Raw genomic sequence first — 21,380 nt, forward strand, 5'->3', positions numbered from 1 at the left:
TTTTTGCATGTATTGCATCAAATCCGTGCCCTGTATTTTTGTGTGACATGCATAGTTAAATGCATTTGTTAAATGGTTTAAACGCAAGTTTTTGAGAGTCGATTTTAGTCCAATCTTTATACAAATTTTTACACCATGCATTTTAATGTGAAAAGCAATTTAAAAGGTTATCAAACCTTGTTTTCAAATGATTTAAAGCAAAAGACTTGGAAACCTCGATTTGGTTTTGAAAAACCGAGAGCGTCGAGAGTAGGTCGAATGTCACATCGAAATAGTATAACCCTTGTGCACAAGTGAGCTCTAGCTAGAGAACCTTTGGGTCACCGATGAGCTGTTAGATGTGGCTAGGTCACGGTCTGTGATTATACGTGGCAAGGCCACGGGATGATATATATGGCTAGGCCACAAGTTGATATACGTGGTTGCGACCACTTGATTTCTTTAATGTCGGCCAACATTGTTGAGACTGCCATGGCTATGGGAATTCGATGGAGGGGGGCCTTTCGGATTGTTATTACGTGGAAGTGGGTCCACGGGTTGATTATTATGATTACCTACTCAAGAGCCTTGAGAGTTTTTAGACTTGTACTCTTTTGCATGGTGGAGAGTTAATGTTTTTTCACAACTCCCCTACTTGATTAAAAGCTTTCAGTGCTTACTTGATGACCATGAGTTGATTTATGTGGATGTGCACGTTGATTTTTACACGCCACACATTTTGGGAGCATGCATACTTTTATACTATTAATTGTATATTTGATGAAAAGAGATGATTTCGATGATTGAAACTTATTTTGCTACGATTGTTTTCGGCATTGTTCTGCCAACAGAAGTATTGCATTGTGATTTTATGACATTATTTTTTTACAAGGCACAAATACCTTACTTGTGATTTGGTTTAACAAGATTATTATTTAATATTCTGGTTTTATTATTCAAATGATCTGTATTAAGCTTGTTTCCCATCTACGCCCTGCTCACAGAGCCGATGATTATTGAGTCTGTGAGACTCACCCCCTTATCTCCTTTTTGCAGATAGTGATCAGCCTAATGTGCATTATCAACATTTATAGTCCATCGCGGATACGTAAAGGCATCTCATAGCACTTTATTCCAAGTCGCTCCGCTGCTAGAGGTCGAGTTGCTCATAGCATGATGTATTTGTAAACAATGCCAATGTAAATGTGCAGTTGGATACTATACACTTTAATGTATTTTTACGATTATGGTGAAAAAAGGATAAGATGGCTTATTACGATTTATGTTCAATTCTTATTACAAAGAGTTATATGGTTTAAAGTAATTTCCTAGATTGACAGCATAAATATGAAGTAATAACTAAAGTTTCAAATAAGGCTTGTTCGAGACTTGGCGGGTTATCTCGCAAAACTCGGACGTCGATCGAGGAGTGGTCATTACAAAGATACTGTACACTGAAAGGTTAGTCAAACGATTTGACTCTCCTGATACTTGGGGTGGCCATGATATATTGCTAAATGTCGTTTATGATTTGTAAATATAAATATAAATTCTTAATTGAATTAACTTATATTTATTGCCAACATGTTAGGAACCTAATGGGTCACACACATAAGATGAATCGTTGAAATTAATTTGAGTTCAATTGGATGTGATCTCATTGATTTTATAGAGGTTTAATCCAATTAAATAGTGGGCTAAATCAAATATGATTTGATGGAGTATTAAACATAGGCACAAGTAGCCCAAGACATTATCTAATGCTTGTTGGATATGAAGTAGGTCAATTTACTCTATAAAAGAATCCTTTAGCCACCTATTAAAAGTACAAAAGAGTTCTATTTTATTTTCTCATGTGTTGGAGATAGGGTCACAACTAAGAAGAAAGAAATATAAGGGAGCTCAAAGTTAAGAGTTTGCTAGTACAAACTTTGGCTTAGGATTCACACATTCTTAGTGAAGAGATTTCGACAAATCAATATGCGGATCATCATTAAAGGCAGGACAATTATGCTGCTATGGTTTGATAAGTCTTAGCTGGCGTACAAAACTCAACAATGAAAAGCCAAGGAGGACTCCACCAAAGAAAGCAGACATCAAACTTTTAGGTATGTCGAAAACTTTCTCTTATGGTTTTTCTAGATTAATTTCAATTAAAGTGAATCACAGCTTAGGGGATTAAAATTTTAATAATATTCCGTTGTGTATGATTCATCTTAGCATGATTTGAATCCCTAACAAGTCTATCATTGAATCAATGCATAAATATCAATAATGTACTTAATTCATTATCATTCTTTCTAACTAGGTTCTACCTAACATAATCCAAAGTAGTTTTATCACAATTTTAACTAACTTATTTGTAATTGAGGTAAGTCAAGTAAACTCACCTTGAATCAACCCATTTCCAACACAATAGCCCTTAGAAAACCTTTCTTGATTGAATTCTACATGTTCATTATATTGAAAACCCATAAAACTCCAATTTAAAATTTCTTCAAACTTTCTAGCATTTGTAGACGAATATACAATTTTTCCAACCCCCTAACTATACAATTATTTTCTTTCCATGCTTCAACAACAACCCTAAGTATCTTAATCAATTAAACATCAAATCCTTACATTAATTGTTAGATTAAAACCACTAAAAATCTCCAAAAACCTTCAAGCTAGAAGAGAGAAATAGTGTTGGAACATCACCATATTTTGAATTATAATTAATCAATTTGAAGTTCAAGCATTAAAAAAGCTTGTTCTCACCTCATCTCCCACTTTCCTAGCTCTAATTCACAAGTAGGAGTACTTAAAAATCAAAAGAGGAAAGCTTGGAACCTTTTGCAAAGAAAGAACTCAAAACTTTTTCAAAGTAATGAGAAATGGGCAGACAAACCAAGGATAAAATGTAATAGCCCCCACTTGGATAAACTCAGTAGGCTAATTGCCTATTAATCCTTTCATTATACTTTATTTACATAATTCACCTCTTTCGTTATTTTTCCTTTCAATTCAGTCCCTTAAATATTTATTTATTTTCTTTTCCATTTAGTCTTCCAGTTTTTTCTTCTTTTCAATTTAGTCCTTCTCCCAACCTTTTCTTTCCTTTCAATTAAGTCCTCACATTTGAGAATTGATCTCTTCTCTTTAAAAGATTTATTCTTCTTAATGCATAATGCTTCTTTTTTGCTTTTGGAGGTCGAGAATCAATCTCTTCTCTTCAAGAGATTGATTCTTCATAACACAAAATGCTTCTTTTTGCTTTTGGAAGCTGAAAATCAATCTCTTTTCTTCAAGAGATTGATTCTTCATAACACAAAATGCTTCCTTTCACTTTTGGAGGTTGAGAATCAACCTCCTTTTCCATTCGAATCGATTCTCCCTAAGCAAAATTTAAATTTAAGCCATTTTCCAACTTCATTTTCATTCATTTATCCATCATTTCCTTTATCATATATGCTTATATACATATCTTAGCAAATCTATTCCAACATCAACCTCAAATGTATATACATCATATAGAAAACCACATTACTTATTCCACTAAAAACATAAATCACAAAATTATTGTCTATAATGAAATCAAAACCACATGACATTTAGCTCTGCTAGCCTACGCCTCAGTTTATAATTGAAAACCAATTCTCATCAATATATCCACATTTTATCATGCATATTCATACATACTCAAATTCACTATTATGTGCATGGTTGTAATTTCACATAAATCTATTTTGGTTCAAAGGTAACTAAAATTTTTAAAACCCAATTTACTCCCCTCTTAGACATACTGTTACTTATCTATTAAACTAATGTTTCTAACGGCATGGAACAATTTATTGATCAATTAGGCACATCATTTTACCTAACTTACTAGGCAACTTAGTTTTCATGCTATAGTCCCTTTGCTTAAATTGGGGTGTTACATTCATCATCTCTGAAATTGAAAAAACCTATTGAATATTATATTTAAGTCTCTAGGATTTATTTGATTTTTGGTTTTTTAAGATGATTTAGTAATTTTTGAGTTTACACCCCAGATCAAATGATTTAATTTGTTTAGGCATAAAACATTTGTTTTATCAAAAAGCAATTAGTTTTTTTTTTTATTTTTTTGTTTTAAATCTTTACACCAATCATTTTTTGATATGTGGAGAGACAAAAGGATAAAAGACATATTTCTTAATCAATAACATTTAATGCTATGTCATTTAGTACATGATAGTGACATCATCAAAATGACATGTCAACCTATCACATGATATATGTTGTGATATCAAAGTGCTAACTATACCATCACCATTAGTGAAAGGGACTTAATTGATCCAAATAAAAATTCAAGAATTTAATTAAACATAATAAAAAGACAAAGACTTCTTTGATTTTTTTTATATAATTCAAAACCTTATTTATCTTTTTCTTTAAAAAAAATCACTTATGAGAAGACAAGGTCAAAGAAAATATTGTTGTGGAAGCAAAATCTTGTCCACAATTCTTTAATCTTGAAGGTAACAATATTCCTATCCCATACAGTTATTTAGGAATTTTTTTTGTTTTTGTTTTTGTTAGATCTCACATATATGAATTAGTTGTATTTAGTCTCAATTCAATATAAATTAAAATTATATTAGTCATCTAAAATTTAAGATTCCAAATTCTACCAAAATTAAGGCCACTAAGTTGCGCTCACCATAGGGAGCTGACTGCAGAAGCAAAATGAATGTCACAAAGACAAAGACAAGCTTCGTTGGCTCTGAGCAGAACTAAAAACTGCACATCTGCTAAAATGACGTTCAAAATGGAACTTAAGCTGGCAAACTTTCAGCTTCGCTTGAGAAGAATAATAAAAACTTAATCAACTTTCATCCTCTACAGCACAGCCACAAACACAATTTAAAAATTTTAGCAATCTAACTAATAATATAACACAAAAATCAATTACCGCATATAGCCTTTGCTCCTAACAATTTTGCATGTCTCAAAAATTTTCAAGACTGAGTTGTCAATCCTGCTTCAAGGCCTTTGTTATGTAGGCTCTTGTAAGTACAATTGCAAAATAAGACAAGACTGTAACAGCGACACCCCCAAGCAAAACCAGCCGGTCATAAGCAGGATCCTGAACAGTGTAGACCCGCAGACCAATCGTATTCCAATTGCTCTCTGTCCAAACAGGGTCCAGCATCCCCATGGGATCAGTGGAGTTTGGTGGCAACACCTTCCAAGTTCCAGAGTCAAACTTCAAGCGAGTTGAATAGGCAGGGACATACCTATAATGCGGAATCACATGCCTTCATGATTCTAGAAATATAACGATCACATTGTCTAACTGTAATTAAACATATTATATCAGTCATTTTGCAAGTCACATAGCTAAATTGTCACTTTTTAACAATTCAAACTGCTAAGAAGAGTACCAACAATATACTGATAATAGGGTAGTAATACAGTACATAGGGCTTTGTATCAACTGGACAAATGATCTTCCTGCAGTAGAGAACACTCAACCATGAATTATCTACTTCAGTCCAAGCACATGAAGATAGATCTAATCATCCAAGGTTTCAAAAATATAAAGTATTAATGACCTGTTTGACAGAGTGACAATGCATCAAGATCAGGTAAATACGCTAGCCTGCAATGCTAACAATTATCGCTCTAAAGTGGATATCAGTATGATCAACTGAAAATAACCAAGGAAACAATCTTTGGTGGAATAAAAGCAGTAACAATAACATCAGGTTGAAATTATCAAACATAAGTCAGATTTAGGACAGATTTCAGCAGAATGGAATTTACCAACTTTATGATCCATCATGGGCTGGACAGGTGGAAAACCAGAGTATGAAAGATGGGATGAGGTAAGACCACACATACAATGAGCAGTAGTATATGCTGTGCTCCTCCTAATGCTGGCCTGATACTATCTACTTAAAGTCTGTACTAAAATAACACACTTTTAGAATCTTTGAGCTGCTAAGTTACCTGGTTGTGGAGATAACACACACTCCCTTCCCATCTGTTTCTGCTCTAATGCACACTCCACCATTTTTGCCACAATCATGTGAGCAAACAGAAGTATTGCCCTTTGGAATCGATGTTCTATCTGCCAGAAAGTTCCACAAAAACCTGGAAACATCATCCACCTGACTGGGGTAAGGTGTCGAGGAAGGTTCTCCAAGAACAACACCAACATAATGGCTTGGGCATGTGTTGGTGCTTGAAATATAGCTCTTAACCAACTCACAAGACAGACCAGGATTACAGTCCAACATGCAACTAATCAGTTCTTCTACTAGAGAGGCATTCACACTGATTGTACTTATAGCTGAACTGGTTAAATCCTTGTTATTACTTGCAAGAATATAGAGGGTCCGGGCAACAAGAGAAGCAGCTGCCACAATTGCTGAAGAGTTTATATTTGCTGCAAAATAGATGGTGCCAAGACAAAGTTACAACTTCTGCAAAACATTAAACACAAATGAAGAGAGGGCAGAGAAAAACAATCAAGAATGTGAATCAACTCACATGAATCATCAAGATGACTATGGTAGAACTTGTTCACAAAAATGGAATCAAAATCCTCTAACACAATCCCAGAAGTTGAAGAGTTCTACTACAAGATCAACAAACCAATAATAAGATATAATTCTACTTTGTTGTTCTACTACAAAACGAACCAACATAACAGAAAAGCTTGAAATAGACAAGTGCGTAGTGGAAGATCTTATAAATTAAAAAAACTTCATATGAACAATAGCACTTAGCCAACAAAGAATGGCCTGAAAATTTGTGTTCTATATTTTCAAGACTTTCTAACTCAAGGTGAAGCCAAAAATTTATCTTTGGGGTTAAGTTACAACAATTACAATAGAGCTAAATATATATTTGGGACCAATAATAAAGCTATAGTTTTTATTTCTAAAAAAAATCTATTTTTAGGGGCGACATGTGAGAGTCCAAGAGGGAAGAGGGAACAACCTTAGACCTTAACCCTTCTCAAGAGTAGTCACAACTGCTAGGCCAATCATAGGTTGCTATAAAACCATTCTAATTGACAAAACATTTTTCACCATACCATAAATCAAAATTTTATAGTAAAGTAATGTAATATATGTTTCCAACAGAACTCCCAACAATTAGAACTTGAGACCCCAACTTAGAGGTCATGAGTTAGCACCTAAAATACGAAAGGATGAAGAAGAGGTTTATAGGAAGAGAAAGAGTTACCTCTTATTGTGCAGCCCAAGACCTCACGAATATGCATATGTATCAAAAATAAAAGGATAAATACCCCTACCCTTAGGTTTTGATCATAATTTATTCTTAGTTTATTAGATTGGAAATGGACACTCTACCTCAAAAAGTGCAAACGCTGTGAATGAATTTTTAGTCCATAAGATAAATAACCCATAATAGCATCATTTGGAAGCAAATTCATTCATCACTAACCACTATAGACTCCCTTTGCAGCTCTTCATCCTTTCTAGCCACCAATTGGTTAGGGTTAGGATTTTTTAAGCTTTCCAGATTAATAACTCGTAAAGCACAAAAAAACCGTTGGTTCATTGATTGCCTTTAATTTGTTTGATATTTTTGAAACCCTTAGAGCGTCTTTCAAATTGGAAGTGAATAGGAATGAAAGCTTGAGGAAACACCGTCATTGTGCATCAATTAAGTGGTGTTGTTGTGCATCTGTGATAAACATTTGTGCGTATTTTCAGTTGGAGTTTGAGTGGAGGGTTAAGGTTTGGGGATTTCAACCCTAATGCAAAATGGGTTCCATTTGGGTTAAGTTTAGGGTTCCAATTAAAAATTTGAGGATTTCATCCTTAGTGCAAAATGGGTTCTATTTGGGTTAAGATTCATGTTGTAACCCAGAACCCTAACCTTAAACGATTCAAATTTGAGGAATTAAGGCCTGGTGCAAAATTTGTGGCATTAGGATTCTGAAATCCCTAACAGATTTGAATTTTGGGATTTCACCCTTGGTGCAAAATTGGTGATATTTAGGTTAACGTTCAAGATTGAGAACCCTGATCGATTCTAATTTGGAGATTACACTACTAGTGTGAAATTGGATATTGGTGTTAGGGTTCTTTGGATTATGGTTGTAAATTAAGTTCAACTTACATACTATTGTAATTTGTTATAACGGGGTCTCAACATAACTAACGTTTTTAACGACTTTGTGGTTCACTAAAACAGTGAGGTGATGATCATAAATAATGTTTATCCTAATTGATACTCTTACATAAATTTTTTTTTTTTTTTATTGGCTAACCATCCAATACTCTTTTGTAGAGTTGACCAATGACATTTAGAGGTTTAGCTGATGACTCCATTGTTGGCATAAGAATGAGTGTATCTATTAACACACAGCATTCAAAGTCCAAGTAGTTATTTGAGTTTAGAATTGATGAGAATGTTCTCAAGTTGTTCAAAATATTTCGAGCTGACAAGAAAATCCACCTGTTCTTGTATCTTATACCTGCAATTGATAACTCTATTATATAAAGTTATTTTGATACATTTTGAGGGCTTAAGGAATTAAATCTGAGATTTATTGTAGCATTTTAGGTGTTTTTTAAATTTAAGTTTGATTACATGTTGAATAGTTAATTCAAGTTATTTTAGTTAAATTTTATGTTATTTTGTTTTAAATTACTTTAAGAATAGTATTGATAATTTCTCTAATTGCTTTTGTAGGAAGTTTAATGATAAAGGCTCATTTGATGAAAATCTGTGCAAGTATGGTGATGACTTCATTCGTATATGTTGCGGTATTTTGACCATATATCTGTCTACAGAACTCCAAATGAAGTGATTCTTCAACCACTAGACTTATAAGAAGAAGGGTTATAACTTTTATGTTTACCGCTTCACCCAGTTCAGATTGGATCGTGCTCAAAATATGTCTAAGTCAGAACATTGCAGTAGTACTCATGGACTGAACATGATGCAATATTCGAAGCATATCTTTCAATCCAAAAGTCCAATTGACATGATCCTCAATCCATTGCAAAGTTAAGAAACAAGGCTACAACTTTTATGTTTTTCACTTTTCCCAATTTGGATCAAATCAGGATGAAAATTACATTCGAAGTTGATAGACTGCCGCAACACTAGAAGAACAAGGCTACAACGCTAGTGAAAGGAAGCTCACCATACAATTTTCTCGAGAGCTCAATGCTACAGCGCTAGAGAAGTAGCTCTACAGCACTACTGTAGCAAAAAACCAACATTGCAGTGCCAAGAAATCAAAGCCGCAACGCTGGGCAATTTTTCAAAAATAAAAATTTAGCAAGATTTTGGAAATTAGGTTACTTGGAGCTTATTTAGAAGACCTTTTTCGAAGGTTTTAAAGGGAAGGTAGCAACCAACTATTATGGAGATTTGGAGCTAAGAACAAAGCAAAAAAACAAAAGAATTTGAGAGCGAATTGAGATCATAAAGCTCCAACACTTAGTTTCTTTCTTTACTTTTGTGTTTCTTTTATTTTCTTTGAGTTGGATTCATGGCAAAATTTCTTTGGATGTTGTTATTTGTTATTATGAGCTAAATTATTTTTCTAAGATTGTGGTGGATTTCAACATATAGTTTGAATATTAGTTTCTGTTTTATTTATCATGAATGGATGTAATTTTGCTTATTCAAATATGTTCTTAATGTTTTTAATTGCTTGGCCAACAATTAACTGATTTGTGAATCTAATTGAGACTAGACAGAGAAATTTTAGATTGACCTAAGTTTTGAATAGTATATGTTCACGTCACTTATGTGATCTGATTCGCGATTCGGGTAGACATACGCCAATTGTCATACATAGCCACATTAGGACACTTGCTTAATGAACTCAATTTAACTGATTCCTGTAGACACATAGTGAACTAATTACGTTAATTATTTGTACAAGCAACTCGACAGAGACTTGTCCATAGTTTTAGATTCTAGTTTAGTAAAACCATCCAAGAAAGATAAATAACGAGAAAAACTAGTATCAGATGAAGTGTTGAATGAACTCATAATCCTAGATTTTAAAATATTGCCTTTCTCAAGTGAATTATTAGTTTCTATTAATTAATTTAGTGGTTGCTTTAATTTAGTTTTAATTAACTTTCTAAAACATCAAGTTGCTTGAATAAGATTAATGTCATAATTTTAGTACTTAGTAAATAATTAGGAGCAAATCCTCGTAGGATACGATTCTGGACTTACTATCTATATTACTTGTTCGATACGTATACTTGCGTGTACAAAATTGACAACAACAATTCCTCTACAAACAATAAATCTTGTAGCAGGTAAATATTCTACCAATGTTAATAATGTTAATTGCTTTGTTGAAAACATGCATACTACTGAAAATTGTGATAAGTAAATTTTGATGTTGATGGAAATTGTGATGTTGATAATCTGGTACAGCGAGAGGGATAAGTAAGGGCAAAAGTAGAGTTGGTTCAAGTAGGTTTTAGTAGTAGAGGTTCAACTGCTGTTGCTAGTTGTTGTGTAGGCAAAAGGTCTATTGATCTTAGTGCTTGTATTTTAACTAGTGGTTTAATCAATTTGTGTTCCAGTTCTAATGTGAATAGTAGTGATTCAAGGGACACTAATGTGAAAGAAGGAACTGATACCTCGAGAAAAGATATTGATTGGATGCTTAAGATTGAGAGTGAAGAAGGAAAAAGTCAATCTGAAGGCAACGACGAGAAGAATGTTAAAGATAAGGTAGTAGATAGTGATGTTGATGGTCTCTCTAATATTGGAAGTAATGTTGAGAAAGATAATCAAGCAAGTTTTGATTTTGATAGAGATGGGAAAGCTATTGATAAGTCTATAGTACGCATCTTTTATGCACCTGATGAGTGTGAAAACGTTAGATTGCTAGAGAACATGTTCTTTAAAAAAGTTAGTCAATTTAAAAAAGTCATGACAAACTATATGATTCAAGAAGGGATTGAGTTGTAAAGGGCTAAAAATGAGAAGATAAAGTATAAAGCACCTCAATCCCTTTTTTTTTTTTTTTTGCAAGCTACCTCAATCCCTTTTTATTCATATAATTTGCCATGACCTCTCCAAAATGACTAAAATTGTTAAATAACATATTATCAACTAGCCTCATCTTTTAACATTCATCAAGCGCATAAGAGATGCTTACCATAAACCTATCAATAGCTCTCCCCTCCTTATTAGAATAAAAACTTGTTTGATTAACCTCTTCAACATCACTTCTAACATTAGTCAAAGACTATTAATATTACTATCTATTGCTCTATCCTTAACATTCTTCTCCCCATTGCCTTTAAACTAACTTTTTAGTTCTTCACTCTCAATCTCAAACATCCAATCAATATCCTCACTTGAAACATTAATTCATTCTTCCACATTATTGTCCCTTGAATCACTTCTATTTACATTAGAACTTGAACATAAATTGCCTAAACTACTAGCTGAAGTACTAGCACCAAGATAACCACCAACAACTACTGAACCTCTACCGTTAAAACTATCTGAACTAACCCAACCTCTACCTCTGCCTCTACCTATCCCTCTTCCTAAATCAGAACTTCTCCTTATACTAGTACCATATATAGCATCATAAGTATTTACATTGTCATCTACATTTACATCAACATTTACAAGAGGGTAAAATACCCCCATCTTCCTAAATTTTAATCAAAATTCCAAGCAGGTTCATTAGTTTTCAAAATGGATACTCCACTCCAAGAATGCAAACACCGTTAACAAAAATTATGAAAGTACTAAAATGCCCTTTCTTTATTAATTTAAAAATTTATTATTATATTTTTAAAAAAAAATATAGGAGCTTCCCAAGAAAGGAGAGCACCCAAGGCATCAATGCTCCCTTAAGGAGCCCCAAATCGGGCTCCCCATTTGGGGAGTTTTTTCTTTATTAATAAAATTATATAATAGTAATTCTAAAAATTAATCAAGGGTAAAATTATATTTTTACACTTGCCACATCATCAAACTGACGGAAACACTAATGGTTGACTAACGGCTAAACCTACATGTCCAGCGAAAAATATTTTTTTGGGGCAGTGTCCATTTTGAAAACTAATGAACCCCTCATGTAATTTCGATCAAAACTTAGAGAAATGGGTGTATTTTATCCCTTACAATATTATCACAATTTCTAGTAACATGCATATTTCCAATAGAGCAATTAACATTATTAACATTAATAGAATACTTGATATAGGATTCATTGTTTGTAGAGGAATTGCAGGTATAAGATCCAAGTATAGGTCACTCTTCTTGACACCTTGATTCATTTTGAATTTGAAAACATCCTCATAAGGTCTCAACTCAAATAACTCCTTAAATTTTGGATGTCGTGAGTTAATGGATACACTCATTCCTATGCCAGTAGTAGAAACATCAACTAAACCTTCAAATATGCCATTGGTAAACTCTATGTAAGAGTATCAATTGGGATCAACATTTCCTAGGATCATCACTTCACTATAATGGTGAACCATCAAGTTGTAGAAATCATCAGCCACGTCAAGACCTATTACAACAAATTACTTAGCTGAACCCAAATTACAACCATAACCTCAATCTCGAACCCTAACCAAATACAATCAATTTCGCACTAAGGGTGAAATCCCCAAATTACAATCGATCAGGGTTCTCAATCCTGAAACCTACCAAAACACCACCAATTCACATGAGGTGAAATCCTCAAATTTGAACCAATTAGGGTTCCCAAAACTCTAACCCTAATACCACCAATTTCACACTAAGCTCTAAATCCTCAAATTTGAATTGTTTAGGGTTAGAGTTAGGGTTTAGGGTTATAACCCAAACTTGAACCCTAACCCTAATAGAACCCATTTTGCACGAAGGTTGACATCCCCAAAATTTAATAGACACTAACCTTAATCCAAATAGAACCTATTTTGCACCACAGGTGAAATCCCCAAATTGTTATTGTCTAACATGGAACAGTTCAAATTGTTAATTCTCTAAATCAAGTCCCAATTTATAAAAGTTTCGTAAGATTAAAATGACATAGCTCAAGTAGGAAACAACGGTATATTTTGCATGAGTACACATACTTGACTATAAAATGAAATGAAAAAGAACTAGGAATAGTCAAAGCAAACATAAGAGTTCAAGTTTAATACTGAAACCTTTCTTAGAAATGCCATCAATGATGACGGAGGGATTCCAGGATTTGAAGAGTTAGCAGTTGAAATTGTAACACCTTCAGATTTAAGGGACTCCTGAGCAAGTTTTAAGGCATCCAAAGCTTCATTTGCACCAGATGAAACCTACATTAATAACCACCAAGACTTAAGAAATAGTGATATATTAGTCATCAATGGTTGATAAATACTCAATAATTAATTTAAGGCGTACAAGAACATTCACATGAAAGCATAGAAGGCATAGTGTCCAATTCCTAATCATGCTAGCATAACATATCATAAACTATCTCAATCAAAAGAAACTGGTGGATGGCACAAACTAAGAGCAACTATCATGGAAACTACTATTCTCCTTATAATAATGATTAACGTGCTCATTTAAAATAGAGCAAACATTCTACACTATGATTGCTTTGTGGTAGTTTTGACCCAACATGGGAGGCAAGATTTAACCATTGCCACCTTTCAACAGAAAAATCAAAAGGGGAGCAAATGGGCCAAAATCATTCATTGACCCCAATTGTAAATGATCCACCATCACCAGCAGATCAACTTAGCCCTCACCCATAAAATCCACTACCAAACAGCATTAATGCCTCAACACACTGCTGCATTAAACATTCAAATCAACAATTCCCTCTACCATCACTTTTACTTTTTTAACGTATCGCATCATATGGTTGTCTAGTGTACCTCAAACAACCCTGTGTACAATGCTTAAATATAAAAGAATGCAAAACAACCATGTGCAGGATGTTTAAAGTAATATATGACAGGTGCATTATTAAAATTCATAAAATAAACAAGTCATTCACTACCTCTGTGTGAGCAAAAAAGGTTTTGTTCCCTTGACTGAAGCCCTTTCCAGTCGATCCAATTTCCATGACCTTTTCCAAACCACAAAGAAACAAATTAATTAATAGATACATTAATATGTGGGAGAGAACAAGCTTGACATGAGTGATAAGTCAACTACTTATCATAGAAAACACAAATGAAGTATCCATTACTTCATACATATACACAAGCATACACACACACACACACACACAATCTTAATTGATCAAAGTAACAAAGCAACAGTAGGCCATGGTAGGTAAAAAAACCCCTTCCAGTTTACATAATCCTAATCAAGTTCAACCAAGGGCGAAGCATACCAACTCAACCAATGTGCTATTGAGGCCACGAACAGCATCTGACTGCTGATCAAGTTCAAGTAAAAATCTCCTGCTACCAAGGTAACCCCAGGCCTCGCCAGTGAAAACAAGAAATACAAGCTGCACCAAATTTATGGAAACATTAGACGACAAAAAAAATTTCTTGGAGGTTTACCACCTCCAATGTAGCAAGGAAGAATGAAAGTCTAAGAAAACCTGTTTATTAAGGTCATCTAAACCATCTACACGAGAAAGAGCATCAACTGCTGCCAGCAATGATATCACTCCCTGGAAAGTATTTGAAAAAAAATTTTGGACTCAATCAGGCAGAAAACAGAACATATAAATGAAATGAATCTTACTATGAAAAATATGAACTTACAGATATAGGGGAATCTGCACCAAGGCTTTTGTCCCGGAAAAATGATGCAGCATCCATCGAAGCCACGGTTAGTATAATGGGCTTGGACTGATTTGAGGATGAGCTGTTAATTGGTGGGACTGCTGACCAAACACTGCCCTTCATGATTAAGATGCATAAAATTAAACATTGATGTAAAACATCAGAAAACATAAGAATCCTTGACCCATGATTCAGCATTCAGCCACAAACAAGTTTTAGCTCATGTGGAAACATGATATAACATTTCTTTTTGTTTAAATTTTGTTTCATCGGGTAATTAATTACTTTTCTTTGTGATATATATCTTTCAGGAAAGACATGATTTCCAGCACATGACCTAACAATCCCTTTTGGACCATAAAACTGGAAAATGATCACATACTACTACAACACAGAGAAGGGCTATAATTTCACCCAATATTCAGAATCAAAGAACAAGCTAACCACAAGTTCCATTATCTACTTCTCAGAACTGATTAATGCCAACTAATTTAGATAAACTGAATAAAGAGGTATTTAGAAATTCCAAGGAGCACAAGGTGGCATGCAAGGTGCTTAGAGGCAGAGGAAGCTGAATCAAGCGTACACAATTATGAAGAGGTGAAGAATCTTGTGGGGCTTACAAAGAAGGATGGTCCTGATAGGCTAGTCTTTTGGGTTGAGGCCATCCTGTGCAATGTGGTACTAAATTGACCCATTCCCTGATCAAATTTCATGCTAAGTACTTTGAGGGGCAGGAAAGGCATCTGAAAACTAAAACTGGCAGAATTTACTTGAGGTGCATAGAAGACAAGGGAAATTTGGCTCCACGATACAATTTCTAGTTTGAAATATCCTTTTAAGATTTAGAAATGACATGTTGAGTTTAATTTAGTTTTGTGCTGTTTCGTTACTTTTATAGCTGTTTCAGTTATAGTTTTCATTAAGTCAAGTGTCTTATGTAACTTCCAGCTTGGCTAGAAACAAGTCTTATTTTTGTGTCATGGGACTCACATCAGTCTAACAATGTTGTTGCACCTTACATGTAGCCCAAAGTATGTTAGGGTTCGGTCATGTCCCAAGTCTACTTATATGCGTTTGTAATGTTGATTTCTTATGACAGGGTGATTGCCTTCTCCATTGGTGTGAATCCACAAGAAACCCGATATGATATTCTAGGTTTAACATATTCTTTATTTATTTGTAGAATATCCTACAAATTCCGTTTCACAATTATTGTGCAACATCTCTAAGATCCTACCTGAAGGCAGGATGGTCCAACTATGACAAGGTTGTCACATGTTCAGGAGAAAAAGAATGTCAAGCCAGGCACTCAAGGAGTTGTAGGCAAGATGCAACAATTCCACATTGGATAGGAAAGAAATTCATGGAGATCTCAAAGTGGAATAATTTCCTCATCTAGTAGGCTAGTCTTTTTTGGTTGTGTCCCATCTCATGACAAAGGGTAGGATGTTACAGAGAAAATGGAAGCTGAATTTTGCATAAAGGAAAGGGGTATTTGGGTCAAAACTAACACTGCAAAAGTTTTTCAGAGCCGATTCTGTAAGCTGGAATTCACAAATGGAAGCATAGAGATCTAATGCAGCGCAATGCTCACCCCTCTGAGCATTCCACCTTGAAGTAAAAAAGTTATGTCACCATAAGAATAAACATCACTCCATCTTGTATACGCAAAGGTCAATCTTTTTCTACCAGCCAAATTGCAAACACAGATAAAACAAATAAATAAGGAAGCAAGTGTTAGTTAGGCAAATTACTGATTAAATGGTGCTTCACACTCTTACTCTCAACATAATAATCAGATTTTTACTTTATGAGGTTTATAATTCCACAAAAACAAGAATGGAAAAGGAACTGACAAATTGCATGCTTTGAATACATACCAGATAGAAAAGATTATAGTGCCGTGAACCCAAATTTATTAAAACTGAACTAACAGATAGCATTTTGGAAGTAGTAATTTCCTAAGAAACAGAGAAACTTCACCTGTATCCACCTAATGGAAGGCAAGTCTCCTCTTTCAAACAAGATTCTGAATCATGAGTCCCAACCTTAGTTGTCTAATCCAAGGCAAATGTACAAAAAACTAGAAAGTAAGTCATAAAAATGATACAAGAAGTTACATAATCATCAAAATGTGCAAGACCATAATTATATTGAATCAGTAGTAACATTATACCTGCATCACCAGATCAAATTCTGCCACATTAGTAGTATAAGCTTTCTCTGTTTTCTCGTTCTTCATGGTAACCTGCATAGTAAGTGAAATCATTACGAAATTTGCATCAGACCAGGACTACAATCTAACCAAATATGTGAAACTACCAGACAATCTTACTAGTTTGGCAAGATACTTCAGTTCCCTAAAATCTTATAGCACAAATACATTTCTAGTTCCGGGGTATTTAAATTGTACTGACTACACCTCGCAGACGATTACTTTGACACAGTTTGTGATGTAGGAGCATCCAAACACCAATCTAAAGCCAATAGGACAGTTCAATTTCTTCAGTTTTATTAGTCTCTATTCGAGTCTTCATATTTCCTTGCACTATTGTTGTTGTCTTATTAAAGAGTCACATAAATAACATGTGATTTGTATATGGCTTAGACGGAGTAAATTAAACTAACTTGTGAGATCAAGGGCCATGATTGTAGAGCAACCATAAGTCTATGATAAATAGTCTCTTAAATGTCTAGTTAGTGTCATGTTGTAGTTTTAGACTCATATTTTCATCTTTTGCCTTTTATTTTGGTATATTTCATATGCTTGCTTTCGTACTTCTATTCTGTTGAATTCTTACATCATGGCATCAATATAGCTTGAATAAATACATTGCATATTGGTTTTATTTTATATAAACCATGCCCAGAAATAACCCAAGCAGGTATCAACATTCTATCAAAATCAGAAAATGTAATCTATCTGAGAAATTTAACACAATCACTTAATCTATTTCCACAAAAACAACTGCAACCAGACTAAATCAAAAAATCATTAATTGTTAACCATCATAGGAGGCTAGAAGAAAAAACCTAAGAAGTTTCTTTCATTTACCTCTTGCAAGGTTGACGTGCTACTTTCAGAAAGTAAAAACACAGGAAAATTATAAGATTTCCACATATCTCCATTTCCCTGCAAATGCACAAAAACCAGGGTTCTATAGCATGTCACATGTAATGGAAAGACCATGAAGGCCCATGACAACAAGTATTAATGACAAAAGAAAAAACAGAAATTGTTTGGGCAACAATAACTAGCTAACAAAGATACTTCAAAACTCAAAAAATCTTATCCTAATATAAACTAGTGACATACAATTGGGTTCCACTCATAACTGGTGTTATGATAAGGTGCAAATTCAGCTTGAGGAAACTTCTGAGCAGGAGAGAATCCTGCAAGAAAAAGAAGATTCAACTGTTAGCAAAATAAGCATAGTTCCTTGACCCACCCTAGCTCTGTAGATAGAAGATTTATAGTAATAAGTACGATCTGCATTTACCTTTTAGCTTATTTTGGATTTCAATCCCTGATTCAACTAAAACACCACCAACATTCCTGGCAAAGCTTGAATCATTTGATACTCTGAAACAGAAGCAGGTACTTGATGATAAGATTATCAAAGAGAATCATAGCTTACACAAGCAAAATCATCAGAAGACCATCTGTATGCAGCATTCATTCCAAAGTTGCAATCTTCATAATCTTATTGAAAGCTAAAAGTCAGCAACTTAGCAATAAATAGTAAAACAGGGTTAGTAGCTCTTTAATAGAAACCTTCTCCGAATGTTTCAACTTAGAAACATCTAATCAGCGAATATCAGCCAACGATCAAGCTCATATGACAAATACCTTTGGCCCCAAAACAGTTACTATGGCACTATTGCTGCAACTATGAACATTCTCTACACTTATTATAGTGTAGTGATTAGAGTAGAGAAACAGGTTTTTACATCTATGCTTAAATGAATTGTTCGCATGAGCTTTGAATATGATTGTGAACATAGAGAGATAACCTCAAAACCCATCCAGCATTGCTGCAATAGGCTTCCTCTTTCTCATAAGCTATGATATAACCCAAAATGTACACAAATTACCACAAAAAGTATCCAATGTTGCTACAATAGCCTTCCATTTCCACATACTAATGTAAAACATAGAAACAGTACATTCTTATCTTTTTGCTCCCAATTAACCCCAAGAATACTGATCTTTAATAGCTTTCTAACTTTAAGAAAACTTAATTCCAAATTCACCAAAACAAAGCCCAATCCTCAATCAAATTAAACCTACTTTCATCCATATCCTTTAGATCATTCTTCTCAAATTTAAAACCAAAAAGAAAAAGAAATAATAATAAGAAAAGAAGCATATCTCTATTCTTGATGTAGCACACTGGCAGCAGCCTCCAAAGGTGATTAAGCAGCACTAAGGCTAATTGTGATGCCCAAGCCTTAATTTGGCAAATGGCCATGAAATGTTGAGCTAGGAACTTGAGCAGGCTTTATTAGTTCATTTAAGTCTTAGGTTTATGTTTCTCTAAGTTGAAGTCATTGGTTCTTATTTCATTTTCTGTCTTCTTGAGTGTTAAGTTCACAGGGCACTTTCTTAGTTTTTGGTATGCTAGAAATTTCAGATTTTGAGTCTAGAATCTTAGTTTGGGTAAGTTTATTAATTTTCTATTTGGAGTCTAAGTATTTGTTAAAGTCATAATAGGAATCAGAGTTCTATTTTTTCTAGGATTAGGAATGCTAGGAATCTATATAAATCAACACTCATTCAGTGAAATATAGTTTACTATCAGAGAAATTTCCAGCATAATTGCTTTGTGATTGTATGATGCAATCAACCTTAGGTGTGACTCCTAAGGAACCTTAGTGTGGAGCTCAGGGATTTCTTTTCCTTTTCCTTTTCCTTTTATTTATTTAATTTGTCTTTTTCTACTCAAGCATGTAAATCAGAAAAGTCATAAATCCTAACCACCTAGTAGTCCTACATCAATTCTTGGCCTTGGCCTAGTCTTCTCAACATACATTTCTCATCTTGGTTGCAGCATTTTTTGTTTCAGCACATCCTAATTATCAGATGCTAGTCACTGTCAAAATAGCCTCCTTTAACCTTCATTTCTCTGAAGTATATTGCCTGTTCTTATGAAACCAAAATCAGAGACACACACTCTTTAAGTATCATAACATTAGGGCCCTTTCGAGAGTCTATCTAATGGATTATGTACTGAATTCAAAAAAGAAATGTAATTGAAGGGGTATAGATAATAATACAGTTTTTCATTTAATGGAATATTTAATGCATAATAAAGTTCTATGACAGGCTTAATATCATAATTCAGAGCGTGTATAATACCAATGAGCCAAAATGAAGATTAATAGGAATTACTATGCATACACATGCAAGGAAAGAAAATTGAAATGACACTTTGGTAAACAATCCCAGTTAGTGAGGAAACTAATCTCTAAAGTAAAAGGAATATGCATTTTCCTCTGTAATAAGAATAAATAAAAGAAAACCATGCCTAGAACAAAGATCCAGAAAGAAGAAATGATATATTCGTGCATATACACAAGACACATTCCCAAGCAGGCTCAAAAAAAAAAAACTGATTGGCATACCTACTAAAAAAACCTTGCACATCATCCATTGACAACAAAATTGCAGATGGCTGAGCCAACTCCTTGGTGTCCTTGTATTTTACAATTGGAGCTACAACCTTGTCTCGTCCAGGATCTGGAAACAAAACATTGGAAGGAAAACCAAAATTTGACAAACAGTAGACGAAAGAATTAATCTTGGGAAATATTTAGATACAAATAAGTATGGTGCAACAAATTAAAAAATCCTCCAAGAGTCTTACTTGAGCAACCAATCTCTCCCGAAAGATTGACAAGTCGAACACAAGGGTATCCATCAACAACCATGTACATTGACTTTTGAAGATCAGGAACTGACTCCATTGAGTTCGTCTGATCTAAAATTTCCAAATCAATAAGAAAAGCTAAATTCAATTCAAAACTCCAATTCATTAATGTTAAAGAATAATAATAAAAAAGAACACTGAATTAAGACCAAAAGATAGCAAACTAGATATTGCAATTACATTACAACCAAATATAGTGTAATTTTTTTTTTATTTATAACTTCTATCAAACTGGAATAATCGTAAAACAAAAGTCAGAAGAGAAAAGAAGCAACGAAGCGACGACTCTACCGAACCTAATACAAGTAAAACGACTGAGTTAATGCTGCCGAAATAATCTCACTCGATTTCCATTTTATAAGCAATCAAATCAAAAGGCATCTTCGAATTTAAGAGATTGTAAATTAAGAAAAAAAACAGTAAGAGTTAGAAATCGCGTATGCAAAAGAAAAGCTTACCAGACAAAGAGAGACGAAACTGGAAACTGAAGAGCAAAAGGAGGAAAACGATTTTCAAGGCCATGATGGAGAATTCGATGGAAACCAAAAACCCTAGGACTTGCTCAACAAAGTACAGATTTTGAACGGTTGAATCGGGAGGACTCCATAAACAACCTTCACAAAAGTCAGTACCAAGCGAAAGGGATTCGGTGAGAAGAAATGGAAGAAAGGGGAATGAGGGAGGCAACGAAAAGACGGGCAACAGTGTTAGAAGTTCCCAAACGGCGCCGTTTGACAAG

The 21,380-nt window shown here is 34.1% G+C and overlaps 1 protein-coding gene across 1 annotated transcript; it reads right to left on the reverse strand.

The window, feature by feature from the left end:
- Positions 4,817-21,290, reverse strand: LOC18586724 (nicastrin). The gene is made up of 16 exons (XM_007010243.2): positions 21,100-21,290; positions 20,579-20,692; positions 20,337-20,451; positions 18,212-18,294; positions 18,028-18,104; positions 17,767-17,844; positions 16,888-16,959; positions 16,695-16,768; positions 14,688-14,820; positions 14,522-14,593; positions 14,306-14,425; positions 13,967-14,035; positions 13,131-13,271; positions 6,499-6,583; positions 5,956-6,394; positions 4,817-5,240 (listed from the first exon to the last, which is right to left on the reverse strand). The coding sequence occupies exons 1-16, from the start codon at positions 21,161-21,163 to the stop codon at positions 4,976-4,978; spliced, it is 2,001 nt and encodes a 666-aa protein (XP_007010305.2). The 5' UTR covers positions 21,164-21,290; the 3' UTR covers positions 4,817-4,975.

Source organism: Theobroma cacao, chromosome 10 (genome assembly GCF_000208745.1).
Source record: "Theobroma cacao cultivar B97-61/B2 chromosome 10, Criollo_cocoa_genome_V2, whole genome shotgun sequence".
Lineage (NCBI taxonomy): Eukaryota > Viridiplantae > Streptophyta > Magnoliopsida > Malvales > Malvaceae > Theobroma > Theobroma cacao.

Bases quoted from the DNA above. Each gene is read 5' to 3' on its own strand.
- LOC18586724 (XM_007010243.2), bottom strand. From the start codon at position 21,163: ATGGCCTTGAAAATCGTTTTCCTCCTTTTGCTCTTCAGTTTCCAGTTT. The intron at 18,105-18,211 runs GTAAATGCAGAT...TTTTTCTTGCAG, and splicing joins AATCCAAAATAAGCTAAAAG to GATTCTCTCCTGCTCAGAAG. The intron at 16,769-16,887 runs GTATAATGTTAC...GCCTTGGATTAG, and splicing joins AATTTGATCTGGTGATGCAG to ACAACTAAGGTTGGGACTCA.